The following is a 21,555-nucleotide window of genomic DNA, read 5'->3' as shown; positions in this document are numbered from 1 at the left end:
TCCGCGTGTCTTTGTAGCACAAACCTGCTTACCCTCATACTATTGGTTTTCCCTGACAAGACTGGCTCCCCCTCCATCTTTCTAATTCAATGAGTGAGACTCCATTCTATCATCGTTCATGACAAACATGTTGGAGTCTTCCTCGACTTCTCTTTTTCTCTCCTACCCCCTTGTTTGATCTGTCAACACATTCTGTTGGCTCTACCTCTGATGGCATTCATCATCTGATCACCTATCACCACTTGAGAGCTCTTCTCTATCTATCCCTCTTCTCTAGAAATCACTTTTCATGCCGTGTATACTGCAAACCCCAATTTTTATTTCTGTTCTCACCACTGCTGTGGTGCTCTCCTCTAAGCCACATCATCTCTTGCTTATATTATTTCAACGGTTTCCTATAGCATCACCCTGCTTCTAACATTACCCCTACAATCCGTTTTCCAGCAGCCTTCTATCATTTCAAATATGTTTAGTGTCCTCTGCTTACAAATTTTCAGTGGCTCCTAGGTTCACTTGGAATGACATCTGAAGCCCTTGTCATAGCCAGTAAGACCCTAGGACTTCTGTCCACTTCCTGCCCCACATTTTTTGTGATCCCCAGCCAATTTTGCGATCTCATTTCTCCCATTTTCCTTCTCATACATTTATCCTGAGCCATGTGGGTTTTCTTTTCTTTCCTCAAAAATGCTTCACCTTCTCCTGCCTCACAGCCTGTTGCAGATTTTGATTCAGATTCTGCAGGGATTATTCATCCACCTCTTTCTCTTAGGTGTCACATGATTAGAGAAACTTTCTCTGACCCTCTTGCATAAGGTTTCTAAGAGGTTTCTGAAGCCATTAACTACTTTATACTTCTCTCTCTCTTTCAGTTTTGAGTGAAACAGTAGGAATGTAGTTAGACATTTGTCTTCAGAGACTCTTCTTATAACCTAGCTGCCATTCATGGCCCTCCTTGATTTTATTGTTCTAAGATTAATTTCTGTTTTTCCATTTCGTGCACTATAGACAAGAGTACCAGGAAAGTTGTATTATTCTACCTGAGATCTAGTTATAAATGCAGTTTCCTGGGCCCCACCCCAGACCTGCTGAATTAGAACCTCTGGGAGTGGGCCCAGGAATCTATTTTACAAATCTTTCCAGGTGATTCTGATTCATGCTGGAGTTTTAGTTAGATTTTAGTGGTTTTCAACTGGGCACGATTATCACACTTACACTTTGGTTCCACTGAAATTCTTTGTCCAAGAGACTGAGATGCTAAACATTGCACAATCTACAGGATGGTGACGAACGAAAATAATTATCTTGTCTCAAATATCCCAACCATCCCTGTGGAGAACGTGATGAATCTGGTGTAACAGAAATGTCGCCATGCTTTGAATATAAAGGTTGGCTTCCTGCCCCTGTGTGTTTTCTCAGTTTCTTATCCTTATCTCCATCTCAAAATGTTTATATCCTATTCATCTTTCCAGGCCTAAATTAAATAGTTCCTTCTTCAGGAATCTTCCCTAATTTCCCAAGCTGAAAAAATAATACTACTCCTCTGTACTCTCATAGGCATTTTATCCATGGATCTAGAATTATTAATATCTGCCTTCTAATTTAATTTTTTATATTAATGCTTTATCTTCTCTACTCTACACAACTCAGGACAGGAACATGTCTTCAATTACTTCCTGTCCCAAGCACAGTTCTGGTTTGTGATGGGCTCACAGTGGACACCTCCTTTTCTTTCTTTCCTCCTTACACTATATCATCCCCCAACCACAAGAAACACAGCCCTACTGATTGATTTAGCCATGTCTATGAATACAGGAAGAAAAAGTAAATACCTACACATTACAATCCATGACCAGACTCTCACAGGAAGCATCTACGTGCACAAAACCTGTATCTGATAAATATGCCGCTTCATGCAGAACTGGTGCATGGCATAGAAACCATAATTCCAGCTCACTCAAGCTGAGTGGTTCTAGAAGCCATTTTTTAACATCCTGGGGCAATGCAAATTTGACAATTGCTTCTTTTTTTTTTTGTCAATTGAAACTAATTCCATAAGTAAATAATATTACCTTCTAATAAAATAAATATCACAAACATAATTTATGTCTAATTTGAATTTTAGAAAGACAAGGTTTGGAGTTAAACCTGAGAATTTAGTGTTTCTGTATTCATCCTCTGAATTTCCTTTTCAAGTTGGAAAAATGAGAGAGTAACATGCTTCATGCATTTGGAAACCCAGAAGTTAAGATGAATTGCCTTTTTCAAAACCAGAAAGGTTATGTGAACTGGATGACAACTAGTGTAACTTGTGGAGGATTTTCTCCCCTTTGTTTTTAATCTTGTGGGATCCTCTTAAGCAGGAAAGACGTTGTGATTCTCTGCTTGGGCTGCCATAACAAAATGCTACAGACTAAGTGTCTTAAACAACAGAAATTAATTTTCTCATGGTTTTGGAAGCCAGATATCCCACATCGAGGTGCCAGCAAAATTGATTTCTGGTGAAGTCTCTTCCTGTCTTGTAAACAGCTACCATCTCTCATGTCTTCTATTCCAGGGCTCTCCAGTGTCTCTTCTTATAAGGACACCAGTCCTATTGGATTAAGATCCCACCCGTATAACCTTGTTTAACTTTAAGCACCTCCTAAAAATGTCCTATCTCCAAACAGTCATATTGGGCTTAGGGCTTTAATGTAAATTTTGGGGGGGCACATTCTAGTCCATAACAAGTGTATTTTGGTTGATTTCTCATCTCAAGGAGCCTGTATTAGTTTGGGTTCACTGTAGATCAGACACTAAAATGAGATTAGATGTGCAAGATGTTTCGTGGAGAATGCCCACAAAGAAAACTGGGGAGGGCCCAGAGGAGACTGAGAGAGCCTTCAGAAAACAATGCTGCTGTGCCCCAGATGTGTCGGTTTGCCAGGGCTGCCATAATGAAGTACCATAGGCCAGGTGGCTTAAACAAGAGATTTATTTTCTCACAGTTTTGAAGGCTGGAAATTTAAGGTCGAAATGTCAGTAGGTTTGGTTCTTTCTGGGGCTCGCAGGTGGTCATCTTGCTGTGTTCTTCCATGGTCATCCTTCCATCCATGTGTGTCTGTGTCCTAATCTTTCCTTCTTGGAAGGACACCAGTCCAATTGGATTGGGGCCCACAGTAATGACCTCATTTAACCTTAATTACATCTTTGAAGACCCTGTTTTAAATAATAGCAACTGGAAGGTACTCTCATTAAGTTAGAAGATTAAACAAAAACTACCGTGGGAGGAAAAAGAAAATACTTAAAACATTTTTAAAGAATAGGCAAGTTAGATAAGACTAGAATATTATACATGTATACCAAAGATCACCTTAACATGTGAAATATATTGAACTGATTATTTTATCTGTATAATAAAACACAATCACCTTTGTTCTACATAATTTTTTTCTAAGTATGTTCTATAAACTTTGTTGTACATAAGAACATCAAGTTTTAAATGAAACTTCTTGAACTAATTCCTCTGATAATTGGAAGATTGTAATCAGTGAAATTCAGATAATCATCTTAACACAAAATGCTGGATTTCTCTATCTTTCACATGCACATACTCACACTCATGTAATCATGCTGTAAAAAGACCATTTATGTTTGAGCTTTTGTCGTGAGAGGCTTTATCTTATAGCATTCTTCCACTTTTATCTATTATAATTTCTGTTGGCCTTGCTGATTGAACATCCATTTTTTCATCTCTGTGGTGTAATCTGGTACTTCTATCACCTAGCTCAACTGCCGTACCATTTTGCATTTCCTCTATCTCTACATCTCATTGCTTCCCTGTTGTCATCTCAGTCCCTTAATCCTTTAGGGATGTCACTTATCTGTTTCCCTTTACCTCCTTTTAAATCCCTTAATCTTCTAGCGAGCTGCTTATCTTCACTGTCAGCTGTACTCTAGACTATAGCTTCCAATGTATTAAATGCTTCGAAGTTGCTAAGTCTTTTTCATCTAATACAAATAAAAAATATTATCTTTTTTTTTTTTTTTTTTACTTTGGAGCTTAAATATTTTTCATTACATATATAGAATCCTCAGATAAATTTTCTTATAAATCTCTTTTTCATAACCTTTAGTATGTGATAATAATCTATAACATTTTTTGATGATTTGAAAATACAAGGTTCTAGTTTAGTACAAAAATGAACCTTCTCATAACCTCAGGAGCTAAGATGCAAATGCAACAGACAAAAATTCGAAGCAACGGTGAGCAATATATGGACCAGTCAGAAATTCTGAACATTAAGAAATTATTATAAAATGGTGTTTGTTAGACATGAGTACATGATAGAGAGTGTATGATCTAAGAAAATGAGATAGGATCATTTAACAAATGAGGCTGCCTTATGGGTTAAGTTGGAAACATAAATAAATCGATTTGTAGATTTTTTGGATGACTCGAGGTAGGGAGTGGGCAACAAGTTGTATCAGATTTTCTTGCAGTCTTTTTTAAACTGTGCATTCCCTCCACCTGTGGATTTTTGTGAGGTCGCCTGGGTGGCAGGGGACCCAACATGCTGCTGCGTAGCCACCAAATCGGTAAGAACAGTGAGGGCTTTGGGAATCGCACAGAGTTTTATTTCATGCCATGGACCTAATCGAGTGGCAGCCGGATGAATATATTCAGCGTAAAAAATATATTTAAATATAATTTAAATATGATTCCATAGGTACAAGTCCTCCTAAATAGAATCAGTGCAATTTAATTACCTTATTTAAGCTTCTCTCTTAAAGTTGGCATTGTATTTCAGATGTACCTGACACTTTGCCTTCAGTGCTATTTTGGGTAACAAACATCAGTGTGGTCAAATGTCGTTGACTCGTTCCACTTCTGTGTTAAGAACGATATTTGTAATATACAATGTTCCTGAAAACATTCAACGTTTTCTTGAAATTCTTTCTTTTTTAAAAAGAAACCACCATTTAATAGATAATAATAGCCTCGAAGGACACATTCTGAAAAGATGTGGAAGTTGAGGGGCCAGGTGTTTTGGTTCAGGTATATTAGTTCTTTACATTGCCAAGGATCATAAATCCCTAGTCACTCCAATACTCTAATATAACTAAGCATTTTTGTATGGCCCGACTCACCATTCTCTTCTGCTTGTAAAATTATAATTCTTATTCTAATTGCAGGCTTTGATTAATTTAACATGACAAGATGGTAAGAAATTATTATTTATACAGGCTTTGCAATTTGCTTTTATCACATGTCCAAATTAAAATCAACCTTTAATGTTTACAACATCTAGATGTGCAAAATATTGACAGTTCTGTGTTTTATTTTATTTTCAGATAACTGCTGAGCAGAATAGATGCTTAGGTAACCTAAATAAGTGTAAAGTTCAGGAAAGTATTTTTACTCTTTTGTTTATTCCTCACAGAAAAGTTCTGTTTTCTATGTAGTCTGATTTTTTTTTTTTTGCCTAGTAAATCACATTATTTTGAATAACAAGGATAACCAGAAAACCAGCATCATTTGATCTAAACAATATAGAAAAATAGTATTAGTTGGTTCTACATCTGATGAGCAAATATAATATAGAAAAAGAGCTGAGATTACTGTCACTGTCATGTTTCCAAACTTTTAGGAAAACACACTCTATGTGGGCAAGATCTTGGTTTGAGGATGACCAGGTGATAACACAAGATATGCCCCTTTTAGGACATGCAGATTTGTTTTTAGTGTTTCTAAGTCGATCGAAAGGCGCCACTTCCAATAACAACATTTAAAAAATTTCCAATTATTTTACCTTTGCCTCCGATGTTTTTTTTTTTTTTTTACCTTCTCTCCACATTTAATAATGAATTTTTAAACAGAGAACATCATGATTCAAATGTAAATGCTTAATATAGATTTAAGTTAAATCAGACTTGGGCACTAGGAAAAGAGTTCTCTTTAGTAGCTATACTTTAAAGAATAATATCCTTTATGCATGCTTTATATTTCCTTGATTTTCCCTAAAGTAATAAAAACCTGAAATCTCAATAAGAATTATAATTTTCCAAACAAAAATGTCGTCAGCATTTCTGAGACTGAGGTATTTGGTATTCATCAGTGAAACTTAGCACACATAATATTGGATTTTAAAAAATATTTAAGAAATAAAGTAAAAATTGCTTAAAATAAAGTTTTCAACATGCAAGAATATTATATATTGTTGATTTTGCATTTGCAGGGCAGTTTTATCTATCTATCTATCTATCTATCTATCTATCTATCTATCTATCTATCATCTATTATTTTATGTGAAGACCTAACACTAATAGATTTTTCTGGCACCTTCTGTGGTCATGAAGTGGTCTAGGATGGGATGGGCTCACTTTGTTTTGTTAAATGCTGAAGCCTCTGGCAACTATTGAAATTAGAATTGATAATTACCTGAAAGGCAGCATTTATCTATTTTCTTTAATGCATCACGAGGTACATATTTTTCTACATGAAACTTCTCTGGGGACAGCAAGTATAAATGCTTTATGGGAAATATGTCTGAGTATAAAGAGGAAAATGAACTGATTAATGAGATTCAAAAGGAAAGGTAGCGTTTGAAATAGGACCTGAGAAATAGCAGGATCAAGTACAACTAAGAGCATATGGTTTATTTGAAGCTGAGTTAAAACTATAAGAACTGGTGTCCATGGTCCTGATAGGACTTGAACAGCTCTATCGAGTCATTCCGTGTGACCAGAAACTATACCTATGAATTGAAAATTATGCTTACTGGTCATTCTTGGCCCACTGAGAAAATTTTTTTTTTCCAAATGGATATTATACAGAATAAAAGGCTTAATTATCTCCCAAAGTTATTTCCTTCCTACCTCAGAATTATTGATAAAACAAATAGGATTTTTACAAAAAAAAAAAAAATGATTTGGCATTAAATTTTCTGTAAACATAATTTTATAAAAAATAATTATAATAAAGTGTATATAGTTTAAGAAGATTATAAAGTTTAAGAATATCACAGAGAGGGGGATTGTGACTTTTTATTGTGAAAAAAATACATCTAAAATAAAACACCATTTTAACAATCTTAAAACATACTAGTCAGTGGCATTTGGCACATTCACAGTCTTGTGCATCCATCACCACTATCTAGTCTCAGGACATTTTCATCACCCTAGATGGAAATTCCATGCCCATTAAGCAGTCACCTCATTTTCCCCAGCCCACCACGCAGCCCTTGAGGAATCTGCTTTCCATCTCTATACATTTTCCTATTCTTGATATTTCATATAAGTAAAACACACAATATCTAACTTACTGCGTCTGACTTCTTTCACTTAGCATAATGGTTTTGATGTTTTTCATGTTGTAGCATGTACTGCATTCCTTTTTTTTTTATGGCTGAATAATGTTCCAGTTTAAAGATATAGTACTATTTTTTTTTTATCCATCAGTCAGTGGACATTTGGTTTGTTTTTAGCTGTTGGGAATAGTGCTGTTGTGAACATTCATGGACAAGTATTTGTTTGAGTATCTGTTTTTAATTCTTTTTGGTTTATACTGAGAGATGGGATTGCTAGCTCATATAGTAATCTTTGTTGAACATGTTGAAGAACATTTAAACTTCTTCACGGTCACTGAACCATTTACATTTTCAACTACAATCTATGAGGGTTCTAGTTTCTTGACATCCTCACTAAAACTTGTTATTTCTCTTTATTTTTATAATTTATTAGAATCATTCAGTTGTCCCAGAAACCACATTTGTTGAAGAGAATATTCCTTTCTCCACTGAATATTCTGGACCTGTTTTTGAAAATCTGTTGAACATAGATATATGGTTTTATGAGTTCTGAATTCTAAATTCCATTTTATTGGTGTATATGTCTATCTTATGTCAGTGACACACTATTTTGATTGCAGTGTTTCAAAATCAGAAAGTGTGAGTCATCTAACTTTATTTTTATTTTTATTATTTTTTTGAAAGTGTTTTAGCTATTCAGGGTCCCCTATGATTCCACATGAACTTTAGGGTCACCTTTTCCTTTTTCTGCGAAAAGAAAGCTATTGGGGTTTTCATAGGTATGCATTATGGCTATTTGAAAAAGCTGAGAAGTGAAGGAGCAGTTGGCCATCTCATGTTCCCTTTTATCCCTTAGGTAGGTGTTTTGTTCTCACTGATATTAGTCATAATAGGTTGATTTACCATAGAATAGTTATTACTTAGTAGCCAGCATTTTAAAGTGTTAGTAGTTATTATTGTAACAATAATATAGCAAAATTTTCAACATAATCTTAGTATAAAAAACAGAATAAAATTGCAAAAATGTGCAATTCTGATTTATCAAAGAGTATACAAGTAGTTGAAAGAATAAAATAAGTAGTCCAGAATGAAGCCTGTACATGTACACCCATCTGACTTTTTACAAAGATGTAGTGCAGTTCAGTGGCATATAAAAAAGAGCATTTTAAAGTTAGGTAACATAAATTGACAGTGGATTATATATAGAGAGAGAAAATAAAAAGCGAAGCATGTAGTTATACTGTGTGCATTCTCTGTTATTTCTGCATCAAAGTCTGAAGAAATATGATGCAGTTAAATTTATGTTGTCATAAAACTGTCACTTTGGATCTGTTGTGAAATATTTAGTGTTAATGATTTAGAATTGGTTTAGGAACAGAGGTTGTTCCTGATTTCCAATAGTCATATATGCTGCAGTAATATATTTTTGAAATTCTATAGAACAGGTGAGTTCGATTGTAGCCTTTTAAAAAAATATTGTTTCAGCTACATGTCAGTGAGATCCTTGAAGGGGGAAAGGAAGAAATGAGTTATAAGAATCATTTGAAAAGATAAATGGCAAATAATTTTCAAAAACATTTTCAGAATATTCAGCCACTGATTTGAGAATTACAAATCCTATGATATAATTACTTCTTGTTTGTCATATCTTGTCCACACAGGAATCCACACAGGAATCACACTATATGAAGACAAGATTTAAAAGACATTTTTTCTCTGTCACACCTCTAACTTCTAAGATAATGCTTAGCACATAAAAAATAATACTTAGCATGTAAAATGCAAAAAAATAAAAATAAAAATAAAAGACTTTTGTTGCATTAGTCATAGCTGCACAGCTGGGCTAGGACTGGGAACTGAGCCAGCCTGGCAATGGGGATCTTGGCTCTCAAGCTTCAGGCTTATCATCTCCAGGCTTTAGTCAGATCCAGTTTTGACCAATTTGGGTAGCAAAGCAGAAATCTTAGACCCATTGCAAAGTAATATGAAATTAGCCTTAGCTTTCTAAAACTTGGCAGGTCAGTGCGGCTAAGGTGGGCCTCAGCCCACTTGATTCTCCGGTGCACCCAGCTGATTAGACCGTAGTTATTTCACTAATAAATCTGGAAGCCTAACGCAGCCCTGACCCCATACCCTAACCTCACAGTTCTCCTTTTCCAGGAGAGTGGCTAGTAACATCCTTGAGTTTCCTGCTGATGCTTGTGGAACTGATCCAAATCTGAAGCAACCACGTAAAGTATAACCGAGCAGTTTACCTGAGTATAGATTTCAGGCATATGCTCACTGTGAGCTTCCAAACCTATTAGACCCTCTTATGATCATGGCTAGGCTGGAATGGAAACAAGCTAAACAGTCTTTTGGATACTGATTTCCACTGCTACCCAGTATTATAATCACTGGGATGCCTTGACTTTAAAAACATGTGGATAGATGGACACGCCCTTGACTGACTGAATTTAAGAATTCAATGACAGATCCTGGGCATTTTTAAAAATATACTAGCTGTTATGAAGCTTATTGAGGGTTGAGAATCATTGTTCCAGGCTCAGGATGTGTCCTACCTGAGACTTTACCATCTACGAAGAATATAACCCTCTCTTCTCATGTTATCCCACTAAATCAAGGTTCAGATCTGGTAAATTTGGCTAAATATGTATTTATTGAGAATAAATTTCACATTCTGAGGGATATTATGGTACACACAGCAGTAGGGGACAGATTCTCAAAGGCAGATAGTGGGAACGGATCTACCGTGAATTGTTAACTTTGTCACTACTAGTTTTATTTTTTGCTCCGAAAGAGGCATTCAGAAGTAATTATCTGAGATTATAAAATCCTAGCACTTTTTCTCATAATATCATCAGAAGATATTTGTTCCAGAATCTCCTAGAGTCTTTCTTAAAATGCATAGTTTTAGGTTCCATACCTAAACTACTGAATCAGAATAACTGAAAGTGAGACGAGGGCGTGATTCTAAAAGGAGCAAAAGTATCTCCAAAGGTGGAAAAGTTGGTTTTGGGGGAGAAAAAGTTTAGCTTTAACAATGGTTTATTGCCCTTCACAGGGCCACAATACCTAAGGAGACATACAGAATGTCTGTTGTATTGTAGTTTCATGGTGGAGGTTGTGGGGGAAGGAGTGGAGAATAATGAAAAAAAAGAAAAAAAAAGGTTGAGAAGCACAAAACTAGGAAAATATACTTTTAAAAATCCTTGAGTCATTCTTAGACATTCTTAGACATCCTAGAATTTGAGTTCTACATAGGGCAGGAAGTCTATATTTTAAGCAGCATTCCTGTACATATGGACATTTTCATGGTGTTCATAACATAATTCTATCCCTGCTTTCTGCTTCCTTTTCTTTACATTTTGACAGGGTAAGATACACCTTTTAAAGCATTTTTAGAGGATTGTGGAAATTCTCACATCTAAATTTTTAGAAGTCTTCACATTGATGTTTCTTTCATTCAGGGAAAAAATGACATTGTCTTGATTTTTTTGGTGTTAGTTATTGTAACTTTTTATTTAGAAACAAAATTAAACTTACAGAAGAGTTGGGAAAACAATACAAGGAACTCCTATATACCTTTCAGTCAGGTTAACCAATTGCCAACATTTTACCATATATTTCTGTCTTTTCTCTTTCTCTATAAAATGCCTTTTTCAGGGCTTATAACTAAGACAAAATTTAGAACCCATGATTATATTTTCTTTCACTCTTCCTTTCTTCTCTTGACCTTAAATGTAAAATCTTTATGAATATAACCCCAATATTATCATGAGAATTGTATGAGAGTAGTCATAGATTGCCGTGCAATCAAATGTCCATGCAGCTCATATGATTGCCAAAGCATTTATTATCATCAAATTGCTATCAAGTTCCTATCGTCAGTGCACTGTATGTCATCAACACAGATAAATCATGGTAATACTTAGAGATTTAAAACAAATGCTGATTATCATGTAGATTGTTGGGTTTGGTTATTGTTGCTAATGGTGGGAACATTCAGTGGGGGCAACTGCCTATTCTAGTAAATCTCCTTCGCAAAATTTTATGATTCATTTTAGTCCATTTTTTACCTCAATGGCTAAAATATATAGACTGTTTCTTTTTAAATATCAAATCATTTCGATGAGTTCTATGGCAGCTTGATGATGTAGCCACAAATATACAATAAATGCTGAATTGGTTCCAAGGAGTCACACTATAAAAGGAAGCCTCAGCTTCATTATTCTATTTGGTCTCCAGATGGCTGATTTTCTTTAGGCTGTTTCCTTGCAGATTTTATTGTAACAGAAAGACTCAGAGTAATGATTCCCTTTCACTTGACTGGCAATTTGAATCATGTTATTACAAGGTCGCTATAACCCCATATCTTTCTTGGAGAAAGTGTTTTAACTTAAATTTGGGTAGTTTCCTGCAAAGTTGGTAATTACGAGGGCATTAAGATGGATCTTGATTCCTGATGTTGTTTCAGAGTTGGAGGGTCACAAACTGCCTTGGGATAGGAGAGGTAAAGTGTCCTACTGCTTTTCTTGGTGAAGAACATGATCCTTGAGTCATACTGTCCACATTTGAGTACTAGATCCACAATGCTACTGTGAGGCTTGAGATATAATATGATCTATCAGAGTAAAACTTAGGTTTACTTATTTAGTGAAACAGTGATAATTATTGTATCTACATTATAGAGTTGAAAGAATTAAAGTGATTATTCTATTTAAAGTATTTAGAGCAGTGTCAGACCCTAAGTACATAGAAAAGTGCTTCATGTCTGTTAGCTTCATAAAGATGTGCCCCCTTTTTTAAAAAAAATTCTTTATTTTCAATGAATTATTATACAAGTTGCATTTTCTCCATTGTATCTTTATATCTAGGTACCTTACAATGACTAGTTTTTAACCCTTAGCAGAGGTATAGAATTTAGCCACTCTACAATTTGTATATGTGAAGAACATGTTCCTTTCATTAATTGTTAATTTTTTGGGATGTCGAGTCCCTCCTGTGGTATCCAGGGGTGAACTGGCCAATATCCAGTTAGTGGTTCTGATTTAGTTCTGTCTGATAATATAAATAGCCCTTTCAGAAAATATTCTTTTCTACAAAAAAACAAATGGCTCAAATTGTTCCCATCCCTTTTCTCTGTAGGCTGATGTCTGGCCAGATGAAAGAAGGGCTGGGGCTTCTTCGTCTCTATGACTGTGGCAAGAAGAAAGTTCTGGAGTTCTGGGATGTAGTGTCCTTGTTATTCCTGGACATTCTTGGACAATATTCCTCTTCCCTTCTGCAGATACATCCTGTAGTATCCTGGAGCTTACCCTACATCCCCTGAGAGTCTGTTGTTAAAATTTCGGGAATTAGTGAGTTGGTTGTGAAACAGTTAAGCAAAGACGACATTAAAAACTAAAGTATATAAACTTACAACTAAGTAGATTTTATTAAAACAAAAGTAATAAGTACTCAAAACTCATTGCTTCCTAATTAGTTTATTACATTTTCCTCTCATTCATGCTATTTAAGTTATTTATGTCTCTTGTGTCTATGTGGTGGAAATGCCACATAATGGCGAGCTATGTCACATCTTTTCCTGACTAGGTTCAATGGCATCACGTTGGTAGCTTGAGATTAACCATAGTGAGAGAATTACAACACAGAAATTGAATACTGCAATAAATCAAAGCTTGATTTATTGTCTTATTGATTGTTTAGACATGATGAAATGATGGAGTAAATATTAATGAAGCCGAGTATGTTTAAAAATGTGTCAGTAGCCAGTATGGTGTGAACAGGCCCAAAAATGTCATGAGATACGATTACATTATTCAAAAACTATTATCTGATTCAGCAAAGAAGTCATTCAGGTCATTGATAAATAAGTAATGTTCTGTTATACTTCATTGTTTCATTTTAGTCTTACTCAGGAGTCAGCATTTCTTTTTTTTCCTGTAAAGGAACAGGTAGTAAATATTTTAAACATTAATAGCTATAAAAAGTCTATGTTGCACATCCTTCTTGGATTTTGTTTTATTTTGTTTTTTCCTTACACACCCTTTAAAAATGTAGAAGTCATTTTTAGTTCAAAGGCTGTACAAAAACAGGCCAGGGATGGAGTTGGCCTGCTGCCCATGGTTGGCTGACCACTTGCCTTTAGTCATAATGTCAACGAACATATCAACCAGTATATCAAGGTCACATTTATTAGTTGTAACCATAGATTGTCTGCGGATACAAGGTTCAATAAAAATTATAAAAGCATTCTGTGAGCATTAATTGGATATAAGAAATTTATACTGAGTATTGTGTATTTGTAAATTGTGGGCTACATAGCCTTTATATCAGTAAAATGTGTTATAAATTAATAAGCACATATCTATTTATCCATTTATCTATCACTACATTTATCCATCTATTCATTCATCCATCTGTCCATCCATCCATCCATCCATCCATCCATCCATCCATCCATCCATCCATCCAACATTTAGGCATCCAGGCATCCAGACATCTTGATCTCCAACTCCATTTATCATTCCCAGCACACCTCTGTGGCCCATCGTGCTTCTGTGGAGATTACCTATCCATGTTCTGCATCTTGTAAACTGGTTTTCCTGGAATTGGTGGCTCAGCCTCACCTTGGCTGTCAGTGCTGCCTTAGACCCCTCTGCAGTGTGGCTCTGGTTCCCAGTAAGTCCCAGGCTGAGTAGTTCATTTATAATCTCAGCAACAAAGCCATACACCCTCAACAGCCACCCTTTCCAATCCTTGGATTGAGCCTGAACCTCCATTCAGAATTTAAATAGAAAGTATGAGCAAGATACTCCCTCTAGCCTTTGTGGTACCCTCTCTTAGTGTCTTAGCTCAAGCTGCTGTAACAAATATACTGTAGACTGCAGTTGCTAAAACAATAATTTATTTATCACAGTTCTGGAGTTGGGAATTCCAAGATCAAGTCTCCAGTAGATTTGTCCTGTGGTGATGTCCAGCTGCCTAGTTCTGTCCTCTTGTGACCCAGAGAGGAAACTCTAGACTCTTCATCTCCTTTTAAGGTCACTAATCTCATTTTTGGGGCTCTACCCTCAAGACCTCCCTTATTTCCACCTCCCTAAGGGTCCTCCTGATACCATTACATTATGGATTAAGCTTCAACATAGGAATTTTGGTGGGGCACAAACATTCAGCCTATAGTGCTTATCTGATGAATCATTCCCCTCTTTTGCTTAAAACCTTGTGTTCCTCCTGGTTGGCCACAAAATGACTACCAAATCCTGCAGTGTGGTGTACAATATCCTCCACAATGCAGTCCAAGCAATTCACAATTTTCTATGGCTAACGGGTGGTTCACCTCACTGTGCTCATTATTCTTCCGTTGCCTTGTACACTGTCCTCTTCACTCTCTTTCCCTGCTTGTTAAATTGCACACTCATCCTTCAAGAGAATATTGCTAAATTTGCAATGCTTACATCCTATACTTAAATTCAACATTCAATAATCAGAGAGTTTTGAGAAAATTCAGAATAAATCTTAAGATATGGATTTTATGATACATTATTATGGGGTTTTATGACATAGTAATTATACTAATAGAAATAATTTAGTGACCTTTAGAGTGCTAAGAGGCAGGATTAGCATGTTACATATATTGCCTCATTTAATTCATATAGTACCGCTATGACATGAATACAATGACTGTCCATTATTCTATTGACAGAAAACTGAGGTATAGAGAAGTTTAAGTACCTTTCCCAGTGGGTCTAGGCCACAAGGCCAATGTATCACTGTTTATATTATTGTAATTCACTATACATGTTCATGGTGAATTGTACATAAAAATACTACTGCATTCGACTAATGTTTTAATGAATATAATATAATCTGCCTCGCACTATGTTTGTAGTGAGATCAAACTTGTACAAGCACTTTGCTATAAAGACAATAGAGTACCGTGTTCATATTAGTTATGTCAGGATGAATAATTTCATTTGATAAAAATATAAATGTTAGTGTGAAGGTGCTATTTATCTGAAGAAATCATTGGTAAACATATTTAATGAACTCTATGCTGTCTTGAGTGGACTTTTTAAAATTAAAGATAAAGTATGTGAGGGAATAAGAAGTGCATTCATTTATTATATGTATGTATAGAAGGAGGGGGAGAAAGGGAGCAAGAAAGAATATCTACGTACCATGCAACAGGGTGGTTCTCAGGAATATGGTGAAGAAAAGAACAGCAAGCCTCTTGTGTGTGTTGTGAGCCATTGAGTAGGCTGACACTCCTGGTGACACTATAAATGAGCAATATCCACACTGTCCTGTCCTCAACAGCCCTGCTCGGCTCCTGCAGACTCATGTCTATGGCTTCTTTTATGAGGTCATTCCATCTAGTGTTTGGTCTATCTCTTTTCTTGCCACCTTCTATTTTCCCAGCATTTTTGACTTTTCCAATGAATCCATTTTATGGTGTGCCTGAAGTAGGACAACTTTAGTTTGTCATTTTTGCCTCCATTGATGTTTTTGGCTTAATTTGCTCCAGGACCCACTCGTTTGTTTTTGTGATGGTCTAGAGTTTCCATAGAGCTCTCCTCCAACACCGTATTACAAATGGATCTTTTTTTTCCTGTCAGACTTCTTTTCAATCCAACTTTCACATCCACACATAGTAATTGAGAATATAAGGGTATAGGTGATCTTAGCCTTGGTCTGTAATGACACATCTGCTCTTGGTGATCTTTTTTTGGTGATTCTTCCATTGGTACCCTTCCAAATCTCAGCTTTCTCTTGATCTCTTGACTACAGTCTTCATTTGAATTGATGATTGAAGCAAGTTAAACAAAATCTTTAACAATTTTGATGTCTTCTGTGTCTATGTTAAAGTTTTATGTTGCTCCCATAGGCATGATTTTTGTCTTCTTGATGTTCAGATGCAGTCCTGCTTCGCACTTCCTTTCATTTTCATAAGAAGTTGTTTCAAATCATTGCTACCTTTTACCAGTAAGATGGTGTCATAAGTGTATCTTAAGTTACTGATATTTCTTCCCAGGGTTTGCTTTTCAAGGATCTTTCTTTCTTGAAATTTTCTCTGAATGGCAGAGAAGGAAGATAGTCATGTCAGCAAGTGGATGGCACCATGTGATTTCAGGTTATGGTTGATTCTGTAAGATTGCTACCTTTGAGGAAATTTTTGTAACAAACTACTGACATTAGGAGAATTTAGTTTCTGAAAAGAATTAAATACTTAGGCAAAGGAAGACTGTCACCGAAGGAAAGTCACTTGGGCAGATGTGGGCACGCTTCTCTTTAGGAACTGCTTTCTGGGGAAGTAGAGTGAACAGGTACAAGATCAAAGCATCTAGGTCAAGTGTTGCCATTGGTCAGATGGAACACAGAGGTGTCTGACTTCCCGAGGAAGGGAGATTTGAATAAAAGGCGCTCTAGTTTTAAGATAGGCAGTAAGGCGGACACAGTGGTCTGCGTGTGGACTGTCTCTGCTCTCACCACATTGCCCTCATGTTGCCTCGAGGGGCTGATCTGCCTCCCTCTTCACATCCACTGAACACATTATTGAAGAGATGGTCTTTGAGGACAGGAAACTGCAGGGGTGACTACGTCTGCCAAGATCCAAAACACCTTCAGTGATATACAGTCAGAATTGGGGAAGATGGTAACAGTCTAGATATTGGGGCACATACCAGGTTCGAGGTACCATAGAAAAGAAGGTGCATTCAGGTAATATTCTAAGTGACAGAGAAAATTAAAGGAAAGGCTCTGCTTAGGTAGGCATGAGTTTGAAATGAGCCATTTTATGCAGTTCTGTGTCATAATGGAATAAAAGAGTACTTGTTGCTTCAGTTTTACTTTTGTGGCAAATGCATTTATGGATTTTTATTAAAATTATGATACTGCTATTAACTGAAATCATTATAGCACTTTGCGTAATTGTTGAACGTCTTTAAGGCTAGTGTTGTAGCTCACTAAGAGCCAGAAAATGTAATCCTGTCAATCTCCCAAAATGTCTATGTCATTCCATGTACCTACCAATTCACCTTTGCTTTTCTAATGGAAACATAGGTCACTTTCCAGCTGTGCATTTATTCTGAAAATTGGCATATGTTTTTATCTATTTGACATTAGTAATTTAAGTATAAAAGGTTTTCCCCCATAATGCTTTGTGAGACTGGTGTAAGCACAACCAAGGGGGGAATTTCATGAATGGAAGTTTAATGTGCAAAGCGTAAACTTTATTGTTTTAAGCCAATGGGCCCTAATGTGTTTAGAAACTAAAAATTAAGGGAATTAATACCTACATGAGCCTAAGAAAGTATTTCTTTTTATTTATTTTTTTGTTCTATATAAGATATATAAACTAGATCCTTTGAAATAATAAACTGTAAAAATTTGTTCCCCTTTCTGCATAATTTGCATGGCTGTAATAGGTAATCATGTTGACAAACCAAGGAATAAGTTTCAGTGTGAAAAGAAATGCTGTCGGTCATAAATACATGAAATGAGGTCAAATAGTGATTAATGTGTCATCTTTGGCTTTCATGGCTGTTTGCATTTTATATATTAATGAAATGTTACAACATTTAATTCAGAGTGTGAAAGAAAGATGTGCTGTAATTCTCTTCTCTTCTTTCACTTTTTCAGCACTTCTACTCCTGAAGGAGGGGGCAGACCCCCACACTCCCGTTTCCTCAGGAGGGTCCTTGCTCCATCTGGTAAGAACTGTGATGACCAGTGCAAATGCGGGTGACACTAAGGAAAAGGAGAATCAGTTATAGGCTCAAAATTTAGTAGCAAAATGTACGTCTGACCAATGATCAGAAAAATGATGTGTTTCAAATCAAGAAGCTTGGATAATAAATTCATATTTCTTAATTACTTGTATTATAGTTTGTAAATAATATTTAGCAAATGGAGTTAGAATCTCTGCCTTAAAAAAGATGCTTTTGAAAATGAATAGTATTCAACAAATAAGCAAGACAACATTGTGTTAATTATAGTGTATTAGGCAATCTTCCTCTCTTTTACATGTATAAGTTGTCTTTTATCGCTCCAATGAACTTTATATATACTCTGCTTGTGGTCCAGCTCATCTAAATGTAAATAAAACCTACCTACATTCTTTTGGAAACAAAACGAGAAGATTAAAGTGATAAGGTAGATGGAAACATGTTATTAACTTTCCATCCAATGCAAATATGTTGCATTTTTATACTATTAGACATAGGTTGTGAAACTAAGATGAAGGGGAAGATAGAAATGAAATACATATAAGAAAACCTGATGACGGCTGAAGGAACATAGGCTCAGCTCTGAGTCTCCTTTTCCTGAGGTTACTGAGTAAATATAAACAAATGAAAAATTGCGGGTTGTCAGAGAGACAAAATTACAGGGCTTCAAAATGACTTAGATACTGAAAAAAGCAATTTAGTCATCTAAAGTGACAAGTGTGAGTAGGTTGCTCTGTGGTTTGCCCTACCTTTCAGGCATCCCACATTAGGAAGCCTGATGCTTTATCAGCACCGAAGCTCTAATTACATATTCTTAGATTAATGTCTTTGAGAAAAAGGCAGCATTTGTTTGTGTGAGTCATCCAGAATAAGCTGTGGAAATTGTTGTAATTTCTGAGTTTCAATTATTTAACTCAATTACTACTTCTTGAATATCTGACTCAGTGTCAATTTTTGTAGGAGATTTTTCTTAAAAGTGCCACAAGAACTTTTATGTTGGGGATGAACAATATCTACCTTATTACTTATTGATATTTGTGAAACATAAGGTTTTTAAAAAAGGCTTAGTAGTTTTCTGCCAAAAAAATGTTTAGTTTTATTTTTGTAATAAATTTTCAACAAATACATCTGAATGTGTTTGTTTATGTACCCTACATTAAATAATTCAGGTATCGAACCTAAGGCAGGTGTCAGGTACTATTATAGATGGAAAGGAAACAATATGAGCACTCCAGGAATTTCTTCTCATCAAGAAAATATAGATGGAAACTCAGATTTAACTCTTTAAGAAAAGTATGATATTTATGGGATTGAAAACAGGATCGCATAAGCTTTTCTAAACAGGTATCCTGGGTTTTATGTCATGGCCTTTAATAAATGAGCTGTTGAGAAGGAGCTCCTACTGGGAACAAAACCCACTTGAGTGGAGTGTGAAATATAAATTCTTTTAATTTGGTCCTTTGACAACAGCAGCCCATAGTGAAGCTTAAGTGAAATACATTAGAAATAGGATTTTTTTTCCTAGTGAATTCTAGTTTTAACACAAATACAGTGGTTTAAGCCTTAGAATTTCATGCAGCTATTAAAAATATGGAGCAACATGGGTTAAAAAAAAAACAAATGGACACTGAACAGTTTCTGCATAGTGAAGGAAATCATCAACAAAATGAGGAGACAACCTACTGAATGGGGGAAGTTATTTGCAAATGATATATCCACTAAGGGGTTAATAGCTATATATATATATATATATATATATATATATATATATATATATGTATGTATGGGATTCGTACAATTCAGCATTAAAAAATTCAATTAAAAAATGTGCAGAAGACCTGAATAAACATTTCTCCAAAGAGGACATACAGGTGACCAATAGACATATGAAAAGATGTTCAACATCACCAGTCTTTAGGAAATGCATATCCAAATCACAATGCGATACCAAGTCACATCTGTCAGGATGGTTATCATTAAAAGCCAATGACTAACAAGTATTGATGAAGACATGGAAAAAAGGAAGTCATAGTGCACTGTTGGTTAGACTATAAATTGATGCAACCACTATAGAAAACAGTATGGAGATTTCTCAAAAATTTGAAATTAGAATTTTAATTAACAACTACTAATTACTATGGAACTGCCACATGATTCAGGAATTCCACTTCTGGGTATTTACTTGAAGAAAGTGAAAACACTAATTTGAAAGATATATGCACCCCTGTGTTCATTGGAGCACTATTTACAATAGCCAAGATAAAAAAGCAAGTTAGGTGTTCATTAATAGATGAATGGATAAAAAGGATTTGGTATATATGTACAACAGAATATTACTCAGCTAAAAAAGAAAGAATGAAATTTCACCTTTTGTGACCTGGATGAACCAAGAGGGTATTTATTATGCTAAGTGAAATAAGTCAGAGAAAGACAAATATCATATTATTTCTCTCATGTGGATCCTAAAAACAACAAAATGAATAAACAAAACAAAACAGAAACAGACTCATAGATACATAGAACAAACTGATATTTGCTAAAAGGGAGGGATGGAAGATGGGTAAAAAAGAGGTACAAACTTCCAGTTATAAAGTAAACAAGCTATGGGGATGTAGTGTACAGCATAAGGAGTATGATAATATAGTAATTTTTCACCCTCATGAATGGTTACTAGACTTACTGTGGTGATCACACTATAAGATATATAAATCTTGAATCACTGTGTTGTACAACTAAAAATCTTGTCTTCCAATTATACTTTAATAAAAAATTTTAAAAAATAATTGAGCTATGACAGATATGCAGATACATCCAAGACATATTGGTAAACATCAAAAGCACGTTAGAGAATAGTATATATAGTACACAATCAGATAAATGAGGGAGCAAGGGATGAAGATAGGTAGATAGATAGGTAGATACATACATACATACATACATACATACATACATACATACATACATACATTCTTGTCAGCAGAAAAAATGTTGAAGACTAGATAAGAAATTTTAACAGTGACTCAGGTTGGGGGAAGGAGACAAGTCTTTCATTTTTACTCTTTTATATATAATGCTTGAACATTAAAAATGATAACCATGTGTGTTTCATATAATAAAAGAAGTTAAAAGAAAAATGGGGCTGTTTTTATTAGGAACTTAAATTCTAAATGTTTTAATCACTTTCCAACTCTTATGATAAACCTGATGCTCTTAACAGGGATGATCTTGGGCTTTACTCTACATTTCTTTAAATTCTCAGGAACTGTAAGAAGCAGATATAATAAGCAACTTACTATAGTAGAGGAAGTTTGATAGCTTAATATCTTAAAGTTGAGTACATATTATATTTTGAAAAGAGGTCGACTACAAGGAATCTAGAGAAAATGTCTAAATAAATATCTTTTTATAAAAATAGTCTAGATATAAACAAGAATAGTATGTGGAAGTTGTCCACACTTTGCCCTGCCCACCCACACCAGAGCATCCGAGCATTGCCCTGTAGCTCCACCCTCCTGCTCTGCCTTCCCATAAGAAAAGGG

At 35.3% G+C, this 21,555-nt stretch overlaps 1 protein-coding gene across 6 annotated transcripts in view; it reads left to right on the top strand.

Annotated features, from left to right (window-relative positions):
* Positions 1 to 21,555, top strand: part of MYO16 (myosin XVI) — a 499,709-nt gene that overhangs the window by 141,164 nt on the left and 336,990 nt on the right. For all 6 annotated transcript variants that reach the window (XM_016145252.2, XM_016145250.2, XM_016145255.2 and 3 more), the window contains one exon: positions 17,931 to 18,001. In XM_016145252.2, coding sequence (XP_016000738.2) covers positions 17,931 to 18,001 — 71 coding nt within the window. The remainder of the gene's footprint in view (positions 1 to 17,930; positions 18,002 to 21,555) is intronic.

The sequence above is a fragment of the Rousettus aegyptiacus genome, unplaced genomic scaffold, assembly GCF_014176215.1.
Source record: "Rousettus aegyptiacus isolate mRouAeg1 unplaced genomic scaffold, mRouAeg1.p scaffold_m13_p_11, whole genome shotgun sequence".
Classification (NCBI taxonomy): Eukaryota; Metazoa; Chordata; class Mammalia; order Chiroptera; family Pteropodidae; genus Rousettus; species Rousettus aegyptiacus.
Note: the sequence above shows the minus strand (reverse complement) of the source record. Positions and strands in the feature narration are given on the sequence as shown.